The sequence below is a fragment of the Ascaphus truei genome, chromosome 1, assembly GCF_040206685.1.
Source record: "Ascaphus truei isolate aAscTru1 chromosome 1, aAscTru1.hap1, whole genome shotgun sequence".
Lineage (NCBI taxonomy): Eukaryota > Metazoa > Chordata > Amphibia > Anura > Ascaphidae > Ascaphus > Ascaphus truei.
The window spans coordinates 88,300,989-88,325,633 of record NC_134483.1 but is presented as its reverse complement, the minus strand read 5'-3'; the positions used below and the strand labels follow the sequence as shown (position 1 = coordinate 88,325,633).

At 42.7% G+C, this 24,645-nt stretch overlaps 2 protein-coding genes across 6 annotated transcripts in view; one reads left to right on the top strand and one right to left on the bottom strand.

Annotated features, from left to right (window-relative positions):
• Positions 1-24,645, top strand: part of IQGAP2 (IQ motif containing GTPase activating protein 2) — a 501,518-nt gene that overhangs the window by 201,558 nt on the left and 275,315 nt on the right. For all 5 annotated transcript variants that reach the window (XM_075591289.1, XM_075591271.1, XM_075591261.1 and 2 more), the window contains one exon: positions 315-478. In XM_075591289.1, the coding sequence (XP_075447404.1) occupies positions 315-478 (164 nt within the window). The remainder of the gene's footprint in view (positions 1-314; positions 479-24,645) is intronic.
• LOC142489833 (proteinase-activated receptor 3-like) lies at positions 19,931-23,991 on the bottom strand. Its single transcript, XM_075591302.1, has 2 exons — positions 23,759-23,991; positions 19,931-21,033 (listed from the first exon to the last, which is right to left on the bottom strand). Exons 1-2 carry the CDS (start codon positions 23,811-23,813, stop codon positions 19,937-19,939), a joined length of 1,152 nt encoding a protein of 383 aa, XP_075447417.1. The 5' UTR covers positions 23,814-23,991; the 3' UTR covers positions 19,931-19,936.

Genomic DNA, 24,645 nt, shown 5'->3' with positions numbered 1-24,645 from the left:
TTATTGAAGACAGCTATGTTGCAGCATTAGTGAGTGTTAATTATTGCATCCAATGTCATGTGGTACTCCAATCCAGGGGTAGCCAACACCAGTCCTCAAGAGCCACTAACAGGTCAGGTTTTCAGGATATCCCTGCTACAGCATAGATGGCTTAATCAGTGGCTTAGTCTTCAGTGTCGCCTTCAAGCCTGACTTGGTGGCCCCTGAGGACTGGAGTTGGCTTCTCCTGCTCTAATTAATTACTTTATAATGTAATGTTTGTGTGTGATCTAATGTTTTATAATCTAATGTATTCACTGGCTTGTGTTCTTTAGGAATTATAGCGATTGGAATAATCAATGAAGCCATCGAACAAGGAGTTCCTCAAAAGACCCTAGAAACACTTCTGTCGGCCAGTGCCAAACTGCAGGAGGTTTGCCCAGAAAATGCATATCATTATCAACAAGTCCTTCAACAAGCAAAGGCTCAAAAGTGCAAGGTACATACTGTATTATCACCATCATTGGTTATAAGCAGTGTTCGACAAACCTATACATTTGCTCGCCCCGGGCGAGTGGATTTAACCCCCGGGCGAGTAAATATTGGCCCAAGCAGCACACGTTTGGTACTAGGTGGCGAGTAGATTTTTTTGTGTGGCGAGTAGATTTTTTGGTGATTTGTCAACCACTGGTTATAAGAATATAAAGAAAACTCCTAATTATTGACTGCACCATTTACGGGACGGATGAGGGGAGAGAACTTTGTTTTTCATGAGACATACCAATGTGTACATGGAACCTGTTCCTCCAGATAGCTTGCAAAATCAGCTTGATGTAGTCGGAAATATGATATATGACAATAAAGGGGTAAGTCTTACCTAGAATGAAAGGGAAGTGAGGGCAGTGACATGTTTGATAGGTTAAAGAGGCAACCCAAGACGGCATTTTTTTCTCTCGTGGGATTGAAACAGGGGGTCTTTGTAGCCGAACTCCATTTCAGCTCTGGGGACCCCCTGCTTCCAGAGATACTTGCCTCCGTAGGGGTTGCTGTAGCAGCTCCGCTCGGTTAGCAGGCTTCACAGAATGGCCGCTTTTCAAAGCTCCTGCGCTTTGTGGGCCAATAGGAAGCCGTGATGTCATCTGGTGCGGCTTCCTATTGGCACATGTGACGCAGGAGCTTTAAACTTGAAGGAGATATCGGCACCCCATACGAAGGTAAGTATCTCTGGCAGCAGGGAGCTGAATTATATGGGGTTCAGCTCCAGAGACCCCCTGCTTCAATCCTATTTTCATAAAATGTAACATTCGCAACAACAAAAAATCCGCCCGCTTGGATTGTTCCTTTAAAGAAGCCAACTGATAATTTTCTGTAAAGAAAAAAATATAACACGTTTTTAAAGTTTTTTTTTTTATCCACTTTTAGCATTTCCATTTGCAATCTTTATCTAAAGTCGGTTGATACAGCCGTTGGGTGATGAGACCGATTGTTGTGATAAAGTAGCTTTGTCCATGGGTTATGAAGGCATTATGATGTTGTTGTTCATCAAAAAGATAAGCATAAGTAGCTGATCCACATGAATTCTGCGGACCAGGAGAAATGCAAAACATAATCATTTTCACAAGGGACAAATAAGTAAACCAGTTAATTTAAGGGTGTCTTAATCTTTCTGAAGAAGCTGAGGAGTTTAAAAAAAAAATATTTATTTTTTTGACATGCTACAAATAATTGTTGCGACAGGGTTAAGCAAGAGCACAACCTTTAACATACAATCCAATCCAGATCTCCCACTTGGTGGTGCGAACATCTGTTTTGTGAATCCCAACATTCCAGGTGAGTCAGATGATTTAGTTCCATGGCACCAGAATCGGGAGATAGTATTGCAGTTTCTGGATTTCGGTCCGCAAAACTGCAAGTTGAAGCAGCTGCTATTGTTCAGCAGCCACTCCCCGACATGCAGCGCAAAGCTTTGCTTAGGTTGGCTCTGCTCTCTGGTTTTCCCAGAGCACCCGCTGCTTGTGAAAAGGAAAATGTAATGTGACAAAGAATCAACATCTTCATGACTCCAAGAATTGTTGGTGATCCTCCCCTGCAATCTTCTAATCAGGGGCTCACAAACTTTGCCATATGAAGGGCCGCGTCAATGTTAATAAATGAATTGGTGTTCTCTATTTATTAATATTATGTGTGTGTGTATCTGTGTGAATATAAATGAATGGAGAGCCCACAGTATATACAGTGCTTTACAAAAGGTGTGTGTGGAGTGGGAGTGGATATAAATGGTGTGGGTAGGTGTGGAAATGTGAGAGATTGTAGCACAACTAAAAGTGTGTGTGGATACTATGTGGTCCCTATAGGTGTATATGGATGGAAAAACAAGGAGTATAAGTATCTGTAAGAGACAGCTGTGTGTGCATACATATAGCACAGTATGTACAGACATGGCCTATAGCGCTCATGGGAAGAGAGTTCACTTGTGTCAGTAACGACTCATAAAATTTCGATCTCTGTTTAGGCCACTGCTAAGTTTCCCGAACAGTTGCATAAATTTGTATTCATGCAACCATCTCTCTTTCGGTGTTTTAAGATTACCTTTGAGTATGGCAACCCTCAGATCGTTCATCTTATGGCCAGAGTCAGAGAAATGTGTGTATATATATATATATATATATATATATATATATATATATATATATATATATATATATATATATATATATATATATATATATACAGTGGTCGACAAATCATCAAAAAATCTACTCGCCACCTAGTACCACACGTGTGTGCTGCTTGGGCCAATAGGAGCTCGCCACGATGTTAAATCCACTCGCCTGGGGCGAGCAAATGTATAGGTTTGTCGAACACTGTATATGTCTAATATATATATATCATTTGCATGTCATTTCCCAGAATCCCTTGCTGCAGTGGAAGCGCTGTATGCTGGGTGACAATGGGGAAAGACAGGGTTGCAGACCTGTCTAAGACATGCAAATGAACATACAGTAATATTTACAGTTGCTATATATATATATATATATATATATATATATATATATATATATATATATAGACATATGCAATATGCATGTAACGTATAAAAACAGAAAAGGCACAAACTGCAGGAGAGAGCAGCCCAAAGTGAACTTTATATGGCTTCTGTGACCACTGCTGAGGTCTTCTCTGGCAGGTGATGGGATGAAGATGGATGCCATTCTCACCAGCAACAATTTTTACGACAGCACCGGAAGTTAAAGCATTCTTCAAAATAGTTTATTCTTTCCAATTTTCATGAAAAATCCAAAAATAATAATTGAATTCCAGAGAGCAGCGTCAAAATAAAAGAAGCGGGAAAGACACACTGTGAAAAGCATAAAAAGGTTGTGTTAAAAATGTTTTAAGCGGGTGCAGCTAAAACAAAAATGAAAAAGACCGTGTGAAAACAACGCTATAAATAGTGAAATATAAATTAAATATTAATCCCTAGTGTAGGTGGAATTAGGCCGCCAGGTGAGTGCTGATTGTACAATCAGACACTTGGATACAGTAAAGAAAAAGAAAACCGGCGCCTTACAAGTTCAGTAGGATATAGGAAGTCCAAAATGATATCATTAAAGTCCCCACAAAGTCCTCTGTAGCAAAAACGATGGCAGAATTGCTGTGCAGCTCCCACCATGTAGCAGGTGCAGCTGCTTTTCAACTCCTTGGCTGTCAGTGACATGAAGAGACACACGCTCCAAAATTACAATTTGTACCATCTTGCGTTTAGCACAAAAACAGCTTATGGAGCTTGAAACATGAACATTTAGTTACCTTACTCAGCTGACAGGTTTTTTTTTTTTTGTTTGTTTTTTTACATATTAAGGACATTTTGGTGATAAATTGTGAAATGTTTGTCTCTGCATTAATGTAACAAGGTTCTGTTCCCCAGTATAGCGCTGTGTGCACTCGCAAGGGACTTGGGAAGTGTGATGAGGATTTAATGTGGTGTATCAAACTCTGCATCTTTGTCCATTATCATCATTCTCCCTTTTCTCTGTGTGGAATGCGCCATCAGATCTGAGGCAGCATAAACTCCTGGGCTAATAACCTACGTAACATGATTATGCATCAAAGTCCCATTTTGTGTCTGTGCCAAATTGTTACAGATGTAGCTGGACTTACCTTTCCCAGGGCAGTGGAAATAAGCATTTTGCTGCGACTCTTGAAGGGCAGCAGCATTAACCCCTCTGGTGGGGAACGCCGCGGCCGGGTTCCTGTGGCGTTTCCTGCAGCGGTAAAAGAAAGTCTGGCCCTAGATTTAACTGCCTGAACTGTGTTCGTGAAAGGATTTGCAAGTTTTTCTTTTTAATTTTCCCAAAGCTTTACACGGCTCAAATTTAAGATATGCCTATTTAGTAGAGTAGCCATTGACTTGTATACATCCCAAAACTCTCCTCTATACAATGGAACTTTTTCAGGATGGGCTAAAGTCATGAGTGGAGTACCTCAGGGATCGGTACTGGGACCCCTGCTTTTTAACTTGTTTATTAATGACCTTGAGATTGGCATCGAGAGCAAAGTCTCCATCTTTGCTGATGATACTATATTGTGTAAAGTAATAGAATCAGAGCAGGGTGTAATTTCTCTTCAGAAGGACTTGGAGAGACTGGAAACGTGGGCAGGTAAATGGCAGATGAGGTTTAATACAGATAAATGTGAGTTTATGCATTTGGGATGCAAGAATAAACTGGCGACTTACACATTAAATGGGGATAAATTAGGGAAATCCTTGATGGAGAAGGATTTAGGAGTGCTTGTAGACTGCAGGCTTAGCAATAGTGCCCAAAGTCATGCAGTAACTGCAACGGCAAACAAGATCTTATCTTGCATTAAACAGGCAATGGATGGAAGGGAAGTAAACATAATTATGCCCCTTTACAAAGCATTGGTAAGACCACACCTTGAATATGGAGTACAATTTTGGACACCACTCATTTGAAAAGACATTCTGGAACTAGAGAGAGTACAGAGAAGAGCCACCAAATTAATAAAGGGGATGGACAATGTAACTTATGAGGAGAGGCTAGCTAAATTAGATTTATTTACATTAGAAAAGAGGCGTCTAAGAGGGGATATGATAACTATATACAAATATATTCAGGGACAGTACAAGGAGCTTTCAAAAGAACTATTCATCCCAAGGGCAGTACAGAGTACTCAGGGGCATCCCTTTAGGTTGGAGGAAAGGAGATTTCACCAGCAACAGAGGAAAGGGTTCTTTACAGTAGGGGCAGTCAAAATGTGGAATTCATTACCCATGGAGACTGATGGCAGATACAATAGATTTGTTCAAAAAAAGGATGGACATATTTTTAGAAAGGAAAGGTATACAGGGATATACCAAATAAGTATACATGGGAAGAATGTTGATCCAGGGATTAATCCGATTGACAATTTTTGGAGTCAGGAAGAAATTTATTTTTCCCCTTATGAGGCATCATTGGATGATATGTCACTGGGTTTTTTTGTTTGCCTTCCTCTGGATCAATAAGTAAGTATAGAGATGGGATAAAGTATCTGTTGTCTAAATTTAGCGTAGGTTGAACTTGATGGACGTATGTCTTTTTTCAACCTCATCTACTATGTAACAACATCTGGAGAGATGGGCACATCTGTAGAATTAAATGCAGGGTTATAGTTTATGCATCCCTGATGTTCGGTATGATGAAACGTTGCATGGCTGCCGTAATATATTACTTGTCTCTCATCTCTTTCCTCTACACTTGTATAACTTCAAATACATCCCGAAGGTATCGGCAAAGTACAGGATGGAATCATTTGTTTTCTGAGAAAAAGGCATGCTGGAACAGGCGGTATACGAGAGTAAAACTAAGAAAGCACTTCTACAATGGAAGAGTAATGACCATATGGAAGTCACTCAGCACAGGTGGTAGAAAATAGTACCGTAAAAGAGTGGGTTTCAAACTATGGTCCACCTTCAGGGGTTAGCTAAGAGTGCTAGAGCAATCTTTGCAGGTACAGAAGTGTTAGGACTTGCAAAAGAGTGGATTCCTTGGCGTGGTTTGCAAGCTTAAAATGCTTTGTCCAATGAATTTAACTAATTGGCCCTCACTTATGAGAAGAGCCAGATAAGTATTTAACTATATAATTTGTCGTATTGGATGTAGCAATGGGGCTTTTGGTCTTGTGTTACATTACATGAAGTCACAATCCTAGTAGCACCTCTTTTGATACAAATATACTGTATATGGTGTGGTAGATTTGGGTTCTGAGCTTGCAGGGGCTGTGTGTTTGTAAGCCTGCTAGATCACAAAGACACTGCAGTTGGACATCATGTTTGTTTTTATTTTACTTGTATTTCTTCTTTTGTACATTCTAACAGAACATCCTGCCTCCAAAAAACTGTATTCCTGCTTCTCTGCTCAGAATTGGTATTGATTTGTCTGTTTTGAATGCAACATTTCCTCCTCTGCTCTTAAAAGACCCAAGTGATCTTTTTTATTCCCTTGGGTTTTGCCTGACCCTGTCTACTCCACTATCCTCCAGTGGTCTCCTTCAGTGGCTTGGAGATATTTGAACCCCAGAAATTATTTTCGGAAAGCTCTCATCTGCAGGCTAATTTCCCGGACACTGGCCCATTACGTTTGCTAAATATATGTATTTAATAATACTGTATATTGGTTGATCTAAGTGTGTAAGTATGATCGGAGAGAACTAATGGTGTGAGAGCCCCTGCAGTAGAGGAACGCAGAACTGCAGGCAAATAACACATGTGGGAAAAGGCCAGGTGTCTAAAGTTGTACAGCAGCAGTTTCGAAAAGTGGGCAGACTAGGTGGGCCAATAATTCCTTATCTACTGGCAAGTACTATGTTTCTATCATGTAATTGGCAAACGTGTGGTAGCTTTTGCCAATACTAAAGCACATGTAAACATTGTGATTGTTTAGCTGGATAACTCAACATTACCTGACAAACATTGATGTATAATGTGGAATCATCTGAGCATTTTGATAGTAATAGAAAGCCATGTTAGCATGGCAGATGGATTTAGGTTTTCTGGGAAAGAGGAGGCAAGCTTGCGAAACATAGAGCGCATCATTCAATGGTTTTGACTTTGTTTAACGTTTCTATCCCACACAAAAAAGGTGACTCATTTGTTTGGGATATATAGGTACATACTTGCTTTATACCCAATTGCAATATAGCATATATTTTATATCCTAGAGAACTTGTTGCTGTGAGAAGGGGCAGCAATTCATTACAGAAAATATATGTATAGTAGATATATTTGCTACACTGTATGTATGTGTGTGAGTGTGTGTGTATATTCTGGACCGAGCTCGCTGTGCAAGTGAGCAGGATCAGGTAGCTAAACTCATCTCCATTAAATGCACACGGAGTCCTTCTATTTTCTGTAACTTTTATTGGAGGGGGTGTACAGAAGGGATAAAACAACTAAGAGCAACATTTGATGGGAGAAGGTGAAAAGGAATACTTTTCTGGGGGGACAGTGAAAGGTGCACCCACTCACTGTGTCTGCTGATTGTAAAAGGGAGCATGCTTTCCTGTCCAAGCAGGAACAAGCACTGGACTATACCACTAATAAAGCATAGCAGGGGAGGATGGGCAAACCATCTTACTGGGAAAAGAGGGGCATTGCCAAGGCAACTGGCTGAGAAAGCCACAAGGGGAAGCAGCTTTGTTCCAAACTAGGCAGAGGAGCAATGACTGTTTGTTTTCTCTTTTCTGAGGCAGAGAGGTTAGGTGTGTGTGTCCCCTCTTTTATATTGCCCCCAGACTGACACTTGTTGCCGAGTTGGGAGCCTGAGTCCTCTCCTTTTGGGGTGATATGCCACACCTGGCTGTCGTTCAGACAACTCGAGATAACCACAAGGACGTTTGAAATATTACCGGTTTTATATAGCAAGTATAGCTACTTTAGAAACCTTATGACCCTTAACAAAGGATCACTACATTCATATTACAAACACATTAGCATAACATTGCCCATAAACACTGTGCGGGTGTATGTTGGTGTCTTTGAAGATGCGGCCACTTATCTAGGCCTATGTGATGGTGCCAGGACACTGTTGGAGCTCGTTAATGCAACAGAGTGTAGCAGGCCTATACTTAACAAAACGCTTCAGTACGACTTTTAGGCTGAGTCCATGGTCCGCGCTAAGGCGCTGACCCATGCTGAGGCGCGCTGACGCTTGTCAGTGAGCTCCTGCAGCCGCAATGAGAGCGGCTTTAGCAGGGGCTCGCGCACGCTTCCGCAGGTGTGCGGAGGCGTAGCACCTAATTTTTTTTTAGTTTTGGCGCTCACGGGAGCGCAGGACCGGTCACGTGAGCCCCCTGACACGCCTCTGGACGGCGCGCGACCTAAGGCCAGGTAAAGCACCCACTTTCCCTCAGCTTCAGCGCGCCTTCGCACGGCTGGAGTCACCATAGACTCAGCCTTAGCTGCGACTATTGAGGGTTCTCTCAGACAGTGCTCGCTCCTCCTTACAGCTTTCCCCGATGATCTGCTGGGCCTCCCCGCACGCTGTACTGTTCTCCCTCCAGTTTATGTCTGCTCTCCGGCCCCAAGATCACACTCGATCAAGCCTGCCAACTCCTCTTAAATGCTCCTCTCTTTTTAGTCCCACCTTTTCAACAGCCCTGGTTATTGGCTGATCATGTCCATCATATATACAGTTGTGTGAAAAAAGAAAGTACACCCTCTTTGAATTCTATGGTTTTACATATCAGGAAATAATAACAATCATCTGCTCCTTAGCAGGTCTAAAAATGAGGTAAATACAACCTCAGATGAACAACAACACATGACATACAGTATTACACCGTGTCATGATTTATTTAACAAAAACAAAGCCAAAATGGAGAAGCCATGTGTGAAAAACTAAGTACACCCTTACTGCTTCTATAGGAATTAAGATGCTAAGTAGCAGACAGGTGCTGCTAATCAAATGCCCTTGATTAATTGATCATCAGCAAGTGTGACCACCTCTATAAAAGCCGAAATTTTAGCAGTTTGCTGGTCTGGAGCATTCAGGTGTGTGTTAACATCTGGGAAGGGTTAAAAGGCAATTTCCAAACAATTCAAAGTCCATCATTCTACAGTGAGAAAGCTTATTCAAAAGTGGAAAACATTCAAGACAGTTGCCAATCTTCCCAGGAGTGGACGTCCCAGGAAATTCACCCCATGGTCAGACTGTGCAATGCTCAGAGACATTGCAAAAAACCCAAGAGTTACATCTCAGACTCTACAGGCCTCAGTTAGCATGTTAAAATGCATGACAGTACAATTAGACAAAGACTGAACAAGTATGGTTTGTTTGGAAGGGTTAAGCAAAGGAATGGAAGCAGGCACACGGTCTTTCTAAAGGTGCAGTTTATTGTGCCACTAAAGTGAAATAAACTGCACCTTTAGAAAGACCGTGTGCCTGCTTCCATTCCTTTGCTCAAGTACCTCTGGGATGTCTGGACCTCCCTGGATACAGCGCACCGGCAGATAAGTACCCCCCTCCAGTACCTACCAGCGGTGTGCATGTGCTTCTACATATGATTGTTTGGAAGGGTTGCCAGGAGAAAGCCTCTTCTCTCTAAAAAGAACATGGCAGCACGGCTTAGGTTTGCAAAATTGCATCTGAACAAACCACAAGACTTCTGGAACAATGTCCTTTGGACAGACGGGACCAAAGTGTAGATGTTTGGCCATAATGCACAGCGCCACGTTTGGCGAAAACCAAACACCGCATATCCGCACAAATATCTCATACCAACTGTCAAGCACGGTGGTGGAGGGGTGATTATTTGGGCTTGTTTTGCAGCCACATGACCTGGGAACCTTGCAATCATTGAGTCGACCATGAACTCTTCTGTATACCAAAGTATTCTAGAGTCAAATGTGAGGCCATCTGTCCGACAGCTAAAGCTTGGCCGAAATTGGGTCATGCAACAGGACAATGATCCCAAGCACACCAGCAAATCTACAACAGAATGGCTGAAAAAGAAAAGAATCAAGGTGTTGCAATGGCCCAGTCAAAGTTCAGACCTCAACCCGATTGAAATGCTGTAGCTGGACCATAAGAGAGCTGTGCTTATTTTTGGCTTTATTTTTGTTAAATAAATCATGACACGGTATGATATGTAATTTGTTGTTGTTCATCTGAGGTTGCATTCACCAAATTTTAACACCGGCTAAGGAACAGATGATTGTTATTATGTCCTGATATGTAAAACCATAGAATTCAGAGGGTGTACTTTCTTTTTCATACGTGTGTGTGTGTGTGTGTGTGTGTGTGTGTGTGTGTGTGTGTGTGTGTGTGTGTGTACACACAAAAAAGGTGAGAGAAAACCTCTACCGTATCGCAAATAGCAAATAAAAATATCACTTGGGAGCACATTCACATGTCTTAGACAGGTCTGCAATCCTGCCTTTCACCATAATCACCTAGCATACAGTGCTTCAACTCTGGCAAGGGATATTGGGAAATGACATACAAATGAGCACACCGTGTCACCTTTTGCCTGAAATCTATTTTTACATGAAACCCTTATAACCCAATGCAGGTTGTTCACACAGCTTTTAAGCACAGCATGGGATTAATGAGTAAACATGGATTTCAGGATATATATATATATATAAACCCCTGTGTGATGCAAGCAACCTGCTCACACTGCCCCCCTGTATGTACACTGGCGACACACTTTATTCGAGCTCGGCTAGTCCCACGAATTTGGGTATACCCGGGTGTATTGAGGTTTGTGACTGTTTTCTGCCCGAGTGCATTGAGGTATTTTCCAAGCAGGGATTGAAGCATTTTATTCCCGCTGGCTGCAATACTGCACAGTATATATATATATATACTGCATTACAATTCATGAATTTATGCCATCTGGTAGACACGCGAAGCATTGCAGCCTATTAAATCCTAATCATTATCATTTAACAGATCAGCCGCCCGTCAGCCAGGCATGAACCCAGGCTGGGAAGGCAAACGCAACGGGGCTTGTCAGAGGTGAGGAGCGACACATTCCAGGTATCTGCCAGGTACATACTGGGTATTTGCTCGAATAAAGTGTGTCGGTGCAGTATGTGTGAATAGATTATATACATATATACATTCTGTAGGATAAATTGTTTATCGTCATTCTGTGAACTATAACTAGCATGTTCGCTATTCTGTTATCAACTTCAATCAGAGCCCCTGCTAGTATTTCTTCTTACCTAATATTATCTAAACCTTCCTTATGTTCATTCCATCTTATCATTTTCACTGGACTTACAGTATGTGTACAACATCCCCATGGATTCCTCCCTTGCAATCTTACTATCAGGTTTGATCAGCCACCAGCACTGTTACATTTTTTTTCTTCTAGATAATAATAAAAAACTGAGGTCTTCTGCAGCAACAAAAAGGAATTTTCAGGCGCATAAACGATGGTTTAAAATATGATTGTATGTGTAGCCAATTCCCTCTGGGCTACTAATTCTCTGGCCCCTCCAGCACAGTAAGTCCCAGTAAAGAGTGGGCAATGTTGGGAGCAGGGCTGCCCACAGGGGAGTCTGCCGGGGTTGGCGTCCCGGGTCCGGTGAGTCAAGGGGCCCGGCCACCTTACCAGGGGACAAGGCTCCGCTCACCCTGTGGGAGTCTCCTCCCTAGCAAGGAGTTCATTTAGATCAGAGGTGCAAGCTCAGTCTGCACCCTGCTAGTAATTAGTCATGTCTGTAGCGGAACTCATTGATCACCTGCAAGCCGCAGCACAGAGCCACATGGAGGGGTGGCTCCAGTGCCAGCTATCCAGCATGCTGAAATCAGCAGTGCCAAAGGAAGAGAGTGAGTCGTTTGGTCGCAACATTGTCGGTTCGCCTGCGGGAATGGAGGAGGCTGCAGGACCCAGCCATGAGTGGCAGCTGCCTGTACAGATGGGTACAGGCAGTGAAGGGGTGCAGAGGGCAGAGTGGTGGCCAGGTCGAGGTGCGGGTCATGTTGGAGCAGGCAGCAGGGAGAAGAGCTGCTCGGAGAATGCCGGCAAGTTGCAAAAGAGCACTGACGGGACTAAGTAGAAGTGAAGAAGGTCAGAGAATGGCTGGCAGTGTTTCTCCTCCAGCTCCCATAAGGTTCCCCTTTCACCTTGGACTCAACAGAAGCTGGTTTCTGGGCCTGGGGTGCATGTACCAAGCCAACTCCAGTTACAGGTCAAGTCAACAGGTGCATGTAAAAGGTGCAGGCGGACTCAGCTCATGAAGGAAAAGTTTTGTTAACAGCTCAGTAATAATATTTTTTTGCATAGCTCGGATAGTGTACACAGCGCTGTACAAAGAATTCTGCAAGCAGGCCGGACTGGGTTCACCTGCTTCACTGGATAGATGGAGAGTGAGAGAAGAGACTATTATTAGCTACTGTATAGTCCCAAGTGTTTGTTATAGGTATTGGGGGCAGTGGGGTCTTTTTATATGTATTGGGAGTGGAATGGGGTATTTCTATATGTATTGGGGGTGTGGAGGTCTTTTAAAAAAAAAACTCCCCAATCCATATAAAATGTATTGGGGGGAGTGGGGGTCTTTTGATATGTATTGGTGAGGTCTTTTTATATGTATTGGGAGGGAGTGGGGGATTTTTTTATATGCGTTGGAGAGGTTTTATATGTATTGGGGCTTTTTATGTATACATTGGTATTTTTTTAAATATGTCTTGGAAGGTGGGGTCTTTTGTATATTTTTGGGGGTTGCATAATTTTTTTTATGTATTTGGGGGTGGGAAGTTTTTTGCATTTGGGGTGTTTTTTTGGTATATTTTTTGTGGGGGGGATTATGTGAGGGGGGAGGGAATTGAGTGAGAGTTGTGTAATTGACGGAAGGGGGAGAGGAGAGAGGGAGTGAGGAAATGAGGGAGTAGGGGAGAGAAATACATGTGAGGCGGGGGGCAGGGATTAAGGGAGAGAGGGGTATTTGAAGGAGGGGGGGAGAGTGAGAGGTGAGACGGAGGGGGGAGACATACATGGGAAAAGGGAGGGAAATAGAGGGGGGTCGTGAGGTGTGAAATAGGGCTCGAAACACTGCCATTTAAGTAAAAGTTGCGCCCTAAAATTTTTTTTTTATGGTAGGTGTGCTATGGTGGGAGGGGGGAGCAGGGGCTGCTCCTTGCATTTGTCCTGGGCCCCAAGATTTCTGTTGGCGGCCCTGGATGGGAGCAAACCCTGCCGGGCCTAGTTATGTAATTATATGTGTGTTACCTAATACATTTCAGGAGTAGCCTGGTGTTACAAGGGGGGTGGAGGTCTATGACTGATAGGGAGGCCAGCTTACAAGCCACTCCCTTGGGAAGGAGGGGTTTCCCTCTAGAAGTTAGAGCAGGGGCGCGCAAACTTTTTTTGCTGCGCATCCCCTACCCCCCCCCCACCTGCTCCCCCGTTCTGAGCCCCCCTCTTTACCTCGCATCATGTGACTCAATGGATACGAGTGACGCCGGCAGAGTCCAGGTAAATTTTAGAGTTGCAGAAGCCTCACGCGATGCCCTGGCATTTAATTTAAATGTCTCGGGGAAGAGCGCGGGCCTCTGCAACCGCCCGTGCCCTCCCAGACAAATCCAGCACCCCCCACTTTAGTTAGAGTAAGGGTTCTGGGAGTTAGTGCTGTGCTCACCTCCCTGCATGGAGGAAGCACCAGCATAGTCTCTCCAGGATAGGAGTGGCTGAGGCCTTGCCCTGTTAGGGGGTAAGGTGTGCTTAGGAGGGGTGCTTAGGGCCTCAAGCCCTGGGTACTGCCTCCAGGGAATGGAGCCTATGATATCTATGCTGTACCCAAATAAATGCCCAGTTGTATTATCTCTGGTGTGTTCCTTGAAAACTGAGTTGCCTGTGAGGACCATCCTGGCTGCCCCAGGATCCTCATAGGATGGGGGCGCGCCGCTGACAGAAGAACCATCATGGAGAGCCTGTCTCCATACAATCGCAGAGCTCTCAGGCCTTCTGTTCCAACAAACAAGTATGCACTGCACAGAACACATTAGGTAGTGACACACTCTCCCTGTGGGGGTTGGGGGGGTGAGAGAGGGTGCAGCATATAAAACATGTTTAATAAGAAAAGTAGATTATACAGTACTTCTAAAAATTTTACTGGGTAAACCCCTCACGGATAAATTACATGCTTTTCTTGCTTTATGCTTTGAATTGTCTTTGTCTCCTAATGCAGGGGTGCGCTAACTGGGGGGGGGGGGGGTGATTTTCTGGTGGGGCTCTGTGACGGTAACTTTGTGACAGGTTATTAATAATACACACCAAAAATATAACTGGGTTGAACTGAACGAGGCTTAGATATGATAAAATATAATTTATTCCTTGAAAAAGGTGAACACACAAGCTATACAAATAACAGACAAAATATAGACGCTTACTTAAGATGGAATGATGAAACAGTCAAATCTTGACTGGCAGTTCATACAGCAATCTTGAATATCACAGAAGACACGAAAGACAATAGCCACAGGCGGAGCCTGGTTCTTATACATTTATTTCCCATTGAACACAACCTAAACCCAGCCCCTCTCATAAATCAGTGGTGAGGTTGACAGTTTTCCCCAGAGTAAAACTCCTCCCACCCAAGGACGTTTAAAAACTGCTTTTCCTATCTAAATAACGTCATAACTTCAGTTTAGTAGTACTTACTGGCACGCGAGACATATTAATACATTCCGACACGCATGACGTTCCTAATAAGACTAAATATTACAGTGTAATATTAAAATTAAGAGAGATATTAATATCTGTCTCTTAGTACCTGCTAGACATCGTGTCTGTAATCCTTATGTGCGAATCAGTCCCACGAATGCACATATGTAGCTTTTAGCACGTTCAGCCGAGGACATCTCATAATATTCTTATATTTAATAAGGTCACTCATTCTGATATCTCCTTGGGTAACCGCACACCTGGCCCCCATAACCCCTGGTCAATAAATCCTTTGAAGCAGGGACTCGTGTGTAGAGAACATTTGTCACAGGTGCTAGATTTCACACCCAATACTCCAGACATGGGCCTAGCTGTCTCTACCAGCAATATACCCTTGGTCTGCCAATTAGGTATTAACATACTGTACACTACATCCCTCTGTATTTTTCACACCCAACTTCAATCAAGCCTTTTGAAGCCCAGATATTTCTGAAAAGACACCACACATATTTGTATTTTCCTAAACTGTAGCTCATTAACCCCTTAAGCCCCAGTGTGTGTGGTGCAGACACTGGCACAGAAACAATACATTTATACAGGGGAATAAACAGTTGGATGGCTGAAGCAAGGCAAAAACACATTACTGGACCCCAGTTAACCCCTTGCTTCCCAGGTGAGAGTAGAGGGTGCCCAAATGGGGTGTAACCCCTTTAATCCCGGGCCAAATCCTCTCTCTCATGACAGACTCTTCCCCACAACATTTAAATTAAATGCCGGGGGAGGTGCGAGGCCTTTGTAACGCTCTCTTACCTGCTCTCAGCTGGCTCTTCGGCGATGCGTCACCATAACACTGCGTTAAATGACGCAATGTCACATGACCTCGCCTATGCCAGAGAGACGGTAAGGAGGGGAACACGAGAAGGGGGGGGGGGGGGAAACAGACATGGGTGCAAAGAGAAACGTTTACGCACCCCTGTCCTAATGCATTATTTCTAATGATCTTTTTTGGAAACGGGACAATTATAATAATTGCCCTGTTTATAAACTGTTGTTTTTTATATTCACTATGAAAATAGATGAGCACCGTATTTACTATGAGCGCAATTAGGGGGAAGAAAATAATAATTGAATACAAAAATGCTTTTAAGGCAAAAACACCAACTCCTTGCTTTAATATACATTTGAAAGTCGATATGCCTCATGTGGCAAGATGTTCTGTAGTTTTCCACATCTGCTTCTTTTAAACAAATCAGAGATATTATTTTAATGATCACAGATGTTCCCTTCTTTCTTAAAGGATGCTACATTTTCCAGTGTTTTTTGTATTCCCCATTAGAAAAGCTATTTACTGTATGTACAAGTCTCTCACAAAGCACTGCTCTTTTACTGCCACCTGGTGGTTCTGTCTTGTTACTAAATCTAAGCAATCCCCAATATTTTTTTTACATAACATACAGTACATGCTTTAAAAATGCCTGTGCTGTGTACCACGCACTGTATTGTAATTGTGAAACACTTTGGGAGAAAGGCCTTTTGGAGGTCTGTGAGTGTCTCCCCATGCGTGTGAGCAGAGCGCTCGCATTTAGACAAAGCTGCAAAGGGGACTGAATCGACCAGCAGTTTATTCGGTGAAGTGTTCAACGTAAGAACGTGTGTGTGTGTGTGTGTGTGTGTGTGTGTGTGTATGTTTGAATCTGGTGTGCGTATTTATTGTGCTTTTGTATGTGTACAGAAGGTTCTCATTGTACAGTGTATGGTACGTGTATATGGTGCATGTATCTGGTGTGTGCGTGTGTATGGTGTGCATTCGCCATTGTAATGTGAGTGTATCTGGTGTGCATGCTCCTTTTGTATGGTGCATGTATCTGGTGTGTGTGCGCCTTTGTATGGTGATTGTATCTGGTGTGCGTGCTTCTGTATATTGTGCGTACATCTGGTGTGCATGGCTGCGTTACTCCTTCTCTGATCCGTCCTGCTCCTCCTCTGTCCGCCCTGCTCCTCCTCTGATCCTCTGTCCCGCCCTGCTCCTCCTCTGATCCTCTGTCACACCCTTCTCCTCCTCTTTCCCACCCTCCTCCTCCTCTGTACGCCCTGCTCCTCTGCCCCGCCCTGCTGATCCTCTGTCCTGCCCTGCTCCTCCCCTGATCCTCTGTCCCGCCCTGCTCCTCCTCTGTCCCGCCCTGCTCCTCCTCTGTCCCGCCCTGCTCCTCGCCTGATCCTCTGTCCCGCTCTGCTCCTCCTCTGTCCCGCCCTGCTCCTCCTCTGATCCTCTGTCCCGCCCTGCTCCTCCTCTGATCCTCTGTCCCGCCCTGCTCCTCCTCTGTCCCGCCCTGCTCCTCCCCTGATCCTCTGTCCCGCCCTGATCCTCCTCTGATCCTCTTTCCCGTCCTGCTCCTCCTCTGATCCTCTGTCCCGCCCTGCTCCTCCTCTGATCCTCTGTCCCGCCCTGCTCCTCCTCTGATCCTCTGTCCCGCCCTACTCCTCCTCTGATCCTCTGTCCCGCCCTGCTCCTCCTCTGATCCTCTCTCCCGCCCTGCTCCTCCTCTGATCCTCTGTCCCGCCCTGCTCCTCTTCTGATCCTCTGTCCCGCCCTGCTCCTCCTCTGAGCCTCTGTCCCGCCCTCCTCCTCCTCTGATCCTCTCTCCCGCCCTGCTCCTCCTCTGATCCTCTGTCCCGCCCTGCTCCTCCCCTGATCCTCTGTCCCACCCTGCTCCTCCCCTGATACTCTGTCCCGCCCTGCTCCTCCCCTGATCCTCTGTCCCACCCTGCTCCTCCCCTGATCCTCTGTCCCGCCCTGCTCCTCCCCTGATCCTCTGTCCCGCCCTGCTCCTCCCCTGATCCTCTGTCCCGCCCAGCTCCTCCTCTGATCCTCTGTCCGCCTCTCAACTCCTGATTGGTCATATCTCAAAACAATGTCTCGTTTTTGTTCTCCTTTTCTGATTGGCCCTTTCTCCTCGAAAGTCCTAGGCATCTGTGCTTGAGCATTGGCCTGTGTGACAGCACCTGTGGCACAAGCTTAAAGCCGGCGATGCCTGAAGCTATCCATTTTTATGGTCAATTCGATAAAAGCGTGCAGATGTATAACCCCTTTGTTGGCAGAGGCGGCTGCAAAGCAGGCGAACAGCAACTGGAGCGGTTTCTGTGTTTAAAGGGCTTGCAGTGTCTACTAACTTGCCTATAGCAGAGATCATATTACACAACCTTTCAGATGGTCTGGGTAACCTGTCTTAAGCAGAGAATGTCCAACAGCAAAAAACGAATGGCACACAGCCAGGGAGCCAGGTGTGGAGTAAAAGGTTTTCTTTTATTTCAGCATGGTATGAGACAAGATCACCCCTTAGGGGACACAGGCAAAATCCTCCTACGCGTTTCGGACCAACGGGTCCTTTATCAAGGAGTATAAGCAGAGAATGGATATTAATGGATATTAAGCAGAGCATGGATATTAAGTGGCAAATAGATAACTTTTAAAATATACACAAAACATAGATTTTATTAGATAAACATTTTTATTATTACAATTGGAATAAAACAGTACAGCAGTTTGAGCACTCAATACTAATCAAACCTATTTTAGACTCTTGTTTTAAACACGGGTCAGTTTACAACACTACAAAGCTTGCTCAGACTGAAACATCCTTTTACAATTTGTTCCTTAATAATACATTGTGCAGCCGGCATCGTAGATTTGTACACATTGCTCATTTGCATGTCGTTACCCAGGATCCCTGGCTGCAGTAGAAGGTATGTATGCTAAGCGATAATTGAGACAGCCAGGGTTGCAGACCTGTAACAGATATGTGAATGCGTTCACAAGTGGTATGTTTTATTTGCTGTATGGTGAAATTTGTTGCCACTTTTTTACTAATTATAACTTATTTTGTGTTTGGTACATATTGTCAATATCATTTTCTAATATGTTCCATAAACATTTACTGCATTGATAGAAAAGATATACATCAATTTAAATATACAAGGAATAAATAATTGTTAAATGGTTTTCTTTTAACATACAAACATGTCTATCAAAACAGTCATAAACATTTTATAAAATTAACACACACCGGCTTTTTTGTATCCAGAAGGAACCAAATGCAATTCTATACTATTGATTAAAGTGCATAGCACTCTGGTTCTCCCTTCCCCAATATGAGAATGCTGAACAATGCAGCAATACAGAGTATTACTATATTCTCTCCCAAAAAATAATAACCCTCTCTGTCAACCTCTAAACACTTCAATTCTCTGCGAACACCAATACAGTATAAAAACTTGCAATATGAAGAAGATGGTGTTAGAGGGTAGAGAATGAACAATATGTAAGTATGTATATCTTTATTTATATCGCGCGCACAGCTGAACGTAGCGCTTTACAAGAGAGACGATACAGTACAGGGGATTCTAGTACAATAAGTGCAACAAATAGGATCAGACAATAGGAATGTCAGAGGTATGTTGGGAAAGTTACAGACACAGCAGGTGAGGGAATAAGTGCAGTAGATGGCACATACTTGAGACATACTTGAAAATGAGAGGTAACTCTCAATGTATTACTTCTTGGTACACATTTTATAAATAAAAATGAATGTCCCAGGCTGCATGATGCTTTGCATATTTATTTATTTACATATTTACAGAACATAGAGACTCTCTGCCTCTTTAATGTTCTTTTCCCCTTCAAGCCAAGCGCTTTTGATCTTTATTTGTTCCTCAACGGGTCTCAACCTGAGATTTCATCACAAATGAATTCCTTTATTTCAAGACATTAGTAAAAATTGAAATAAAAAGTAATTCAATAATAAACGAACAGGTTAATTACCACTAATGTAACGTTATTCATGTCAGGTACTGTATTATTTCTCTTTCATGGGTAATTAGGATTTCTAATGTAGATTTGTAGTATTTATAATATTTTGTGATACCTTTTAAGGGAGTGATATGAGCTATTCATTGATGAAATTACAGTGTCCAGAGTTTCTTCAAGTGTAATTTCTGTATACTTTCATCTTTTAAAAAAATATATCATAATCGCCCCTTAAAAGGTATCGCAACAATTCTCCATTTCTCCCAGGACCAATACGGCTGATAGAACTTTAACCACTAGGATTCCTAATATATCACATGTAAAAGTTCATACTGGGCATGGTCAGCACATTGTGTTCCTAGCTGTTAAAATGTTTTATTTAAACAGCGATAGCTGCTACAGTAAATCAGGCCAGCAGAGGGAACAGTAGAACCAAGCAACAAATTAGAAGAATTACTGACGGCCTGAGTCTTGTAGCTATGCAGACAAGTACTTCATGTGTGTTTTATTAGAAAACCTGATTATTGTATTATAGTTATTGGACGGATTAAGTATTTTGGACATAAGAAAATAGACAAATGGATCAAGGCAGCTATTTAAACTGCTCAGACATAGAGCCATTAGGTAGAAACTGTACATCGAATCTGTGTTGTTAGAATGATATCCGACTTGGTGAATAATGAGAATAGTGTTACTTGGTGTGAAGCATATGGCAAATATGACAAGGAGCAGGGTGGTTATTTTCACATACTGGAACCTTTTCTGGTCATGAGTGCCAAGAACCCTAAAGATTGAGAAGTAACAGAAAACGACAGTAGAGAATGGAAACAGAAACCCAAAGACCGCCAGCGATATGAAGTAATAGAACTGAAAAGCGTCCCCAGTGGCGTCATGTACATCATGGCAGGAGACTATATCCAGCTCTTCCAAGTAATGTGTTTGAGTGGTTGTGAACAATGGAATCATGTACACGAGAACGATTGCCCACACAAGGGCACACAGAAGATTTGCGTAGAACTGTTGCGGTAGAGACCGGTATAGAAAAGGGTGAACAATCGCAATGTAGCGGGTAATACTGATGCACATAAGAAGCAGGATGGAGCAGTACATATTCCCATAGAAGAAAATGGTCATGACTCGACACATTGCTTCTCCAAATACCCAATGGTTCCCATTTAGATGATATGCGATCTTAAAGGGCAGCATGATGCAGAAGAGCAAGTCTGAAACGGCCAAGCTTGTATAAAATGTTGCCGTGCACACCGATCTGGCGCTGCAAAAAAGCATCCAGAGTATAACGGCATTCGATGGCACACCTATAAGTACAACCGCAATATATATTGCTGGAATCAGTTTAGTGCTGAATGAGCTTCTCAAGTAGGCCACAGTAGAATTGTTGACTTTCAGAGTGTTTGACCTTTCAGATGAACATTTCTGTACATTGTTCGTAGTCACCTCTGTCATATCGTTTATAACATGACTCGGAAGTAATTCACCAGCAGACTTTCCACGAAAGGTCTTGACGATGTCTTCAGTCTCGGACGTATTTATCGCCAGTTTAGTATTATTAATATCTTAAAGAGAATTAAAAACAAAAATGGATTTGTTATAACATTTCTCAAAAGGTCGTTATTCACAAAGCTATAGCAGCTGTACCACTTGCAGTAAGGCAGTTAAGTTCATAAGGCTCGGTATTTTATTTCTCTCCTTATTTAATATTTGTAGCTAATATTATTGAATATATAATATTTCTCTCTACATCCCTCCTATGCCAGTACAAACAATTGGATTTAAGCCGTGTCTAGGGGGGGGTAGGAGAACATTTTCATTAAATCAGACTCAGCCCTCTATAAAACTCCCTGCTCTCCTTTTCACATCAGTTATTCAGGGGGAGGAGAGGTTAGGAATTGAAAAAATATATTGTATGGTGCACAGCAACAAAAACCAGGCCATGTGGCAAATAAAAAATCAATTTATTGAAACTGCATAAAAAAACGGCAAGAGCACAGCCCTCCTACGCGTTTCGTGCTTGTAGGCACTTTATAAAGTGCCTACTCCTTGATAAAATGCCTACAAGCACAAAACGCATAGGAGGGCTGTGCTCTTGCCGTTTTTTTATGCAGTTTAAATAAATTGATTTTTTATTTGCCACATGGCCTGGTTTTTGTTGCTGTGCACCATACAATATATGTTTTCAATTCTTGGACTTTGAACATGGTTGCACGCATGAGGACCACAGGGGACTAACAGTGAGTACATATATTCTAAGGAAAGCTCTAAGGAGAGGGGAATGGGTCAAACCTTCACCAAGGGATCAATATGTTCTTTATGTGCTATTGAATTTGAGTAATTATATCTCAATCATATTGTGTCCCCTGTGTGATTACCTATGTATGGATTACTGACACTAAGGGTCACAGCTTTTGAGCTCCCAGACAACCCTATTCATACTTCAGAGGAGAGGTTAGGGTTAGGGTCTTGTTTTGTTCCATTTAAGTTTACAGTAAGAAAAAGTTTTATGTTACATTTCTGGCCTGAGGTCTTGTAGTTCTGACTTTGGGTATGGTCATCTTGTTGCATTAGCTCTCCTATCTGTGTGCTATTAGCCAGTTGATATACAGTAAGAGTACCTACAGTAATTTGGCCTCCATCCTGCCAGTGAGGGTGCTGCTAAAGCTGCATTTGCTTTCTGTATGTAACAGCATGGCTCCCTGTATTTACTCAGAGTTTATTTAGATGCTTGATGATTACATATGCCTCACTATAGACTTTGCTTTAGCTATTTAGCATTACTTCAGTGCTACAATATTTGTTACTTTGCCTGCTAGATTATAATTTTTTGTTGAGTTTAAACACTATGCAGAAGTATGAGCATCTGATTCTGGATTTGCATGTATTTTGGAAGTTTTAGCGTGTGAGGCACGTAGAGAGAAAATCAGAATTATTTTTTAGCAATAATTCCTTTTTATTCTACACCCTCCATGCCCTACACCCCCCATGCCCTACACCCCCCATGCCCTACACCCTCCATGCCCTACACCCTCCATGCCAGTGGAAATTGTCTTCTGATTGTTTGTCTGTCTTTAAGGCAGTTTGTTTTATTCTCGCAATGCTACTTTTCCTGTAGCTTACAATGCCGTACTGTATCTGGCATAAAAAACAAATGCATACCTAAAAACGCCTTGTTTTAAATATTTGTGTATGTGGGGGGTTCATTACTCTGCACTTGTAGTGAGAGGTGACCAGCTAATGATCAGACTGAGAAACACTTGAACATATCTGTTGGTGCTTCAAAAAAGATGCAATGGACTGAAACGTGAATATAAGACTGTCTGTATCGGGGAAGGACAATTCCAGTCCTCAGGGGCTACCCACAGGTCATAATGCCTGAGCCACTGATTGAGCCACCTGTGCTGAAGCAGGGATATCCATTAAGAACTGGAGTTGGCCACTCCTGGTCTTTATTATAGTATGCTCCTCCGTGTGAACTTTTGCTGTTTGTTTAATCCTCTGCCTTCTATGTGTTATGTATGGGTTTTGTTATTGACATTTGAGACCTAAAGGCATTGTACTTAATTTATTCCGAGTTTATGTTCGAGTGGCTATAATGTGGTCTCTGGTTTCAGATGCAAGACTGGAAAATGTCTACCACATGTTTTCACAAACGTTCTTCCAGCCAGTACCAGGTTTGAAAGGACAGTTATACTTTGCAGGCACAATATATATATTTTAGTACATACCAGTCCTCAATATGATTTATTTCCCTAGATGTTATTACAATTAATGTGAAAATGTTATTACAGTACTTTGTGTCCTGTGTTTCCGTTTAGCGGGGACACTATTTCTTTACCTTACCAAAAAGGCTCGTATTCTCATTTAAAGTGACAATAACTAGGGGCTGACACGGCCTGTGGAAGCAAAGTTTGCACAGATCGTTCAGTGGTTAATTCTAAATATGCGATAAGGGTCGTAAAAAGCCACAAAGAATCTGGCTACTGGTGGAACGCAAGGTTTTATAAAGGTCTTCAAAAATATAGCACATAAATATTACTTTCATTTTATTTTTTTTGGACCTAGCTGCGTGTGAACGTTTTGAAGTAACTCCGTAAATAACCCTAATGTATGGTAAATACTATTCTTTGTACCTTTTTGTTAACACACCTAACTTTTTATGTTTGGCAGCAAAATAAACTTGTCTTGTTTTTTGAGAGCAATCAGTAACATTCATATCACCATATCACCTATTTGAGTACTTGGCCTGCACACTGTGATAAAAGTATAATAAACTCACCAACTCACCTTGCTGACAGTAAGCATCTACGTACAGAAGGAGCAGGGCCAGGAAGGCTTTCATCTTCAGGCTTTCTCAGATTGTGGTCTCCTGTCACACATTAAACCCGGCGGTGTTAAAGTACTCTGTGTTCTAAAAAATCCAGCAGTTTGTATCCCCTCTGTGGCTCCACGCGTCTGCTCACAAGGCAGTAACGCTCTGAGCTCTGTAACATGTTTCCTATAACAATCTAAGGAATGACTCAGAAATACACGACTTGACAAGCCAACCGGAAGAGATTACATTTTTACACTCTTAACTCCCACTTTTCCAAGCATATGCTGAATACTGTATGACTTTTATACAAACTTCTACATATTTTCTCCATAATTTGGAGGAAGAGATACGGGGGGATTTTTTCTCCCCTCATTTTACATCAGGCAACTTTCTTTAAGAAGAAAGTGTTAAAAGAATCATAAAATGTGTCCTTTTAAAAAATGTCAATATACATTTTACTTGGGGATTACCAAAAGCTTTTGTTGGGCATTGACAGCACACTTTGGTCTGTTTGATTAGAAAGAAAATGTATAGTTCCTTTGCCTGTTCCTTTGTCTCACCCCCCAAAAAATATTGCTTGTGAGAACATTCACATCTCAGACAGGTCTGCAACCCTGCACTTCCCCATTATCTCTTAGTGCAGTGCTTCCACTGCAGCCAGGGATTCTGGGCAGTGACATGCAAATGAGCATTTTGTGTGTCACTTTTTACTTCTTGTCCATTTAAACATGGCCCCCTACAAGCCTATAATGTCTACTATAAGCCCTATAAGCCTATAATGCCTGCTGCATTACACAGTTTTTCAGCACTGCCTGGGTTAAAGTAGTGCATAGCCAGTAAACCTACAGGAGGTCTCAGT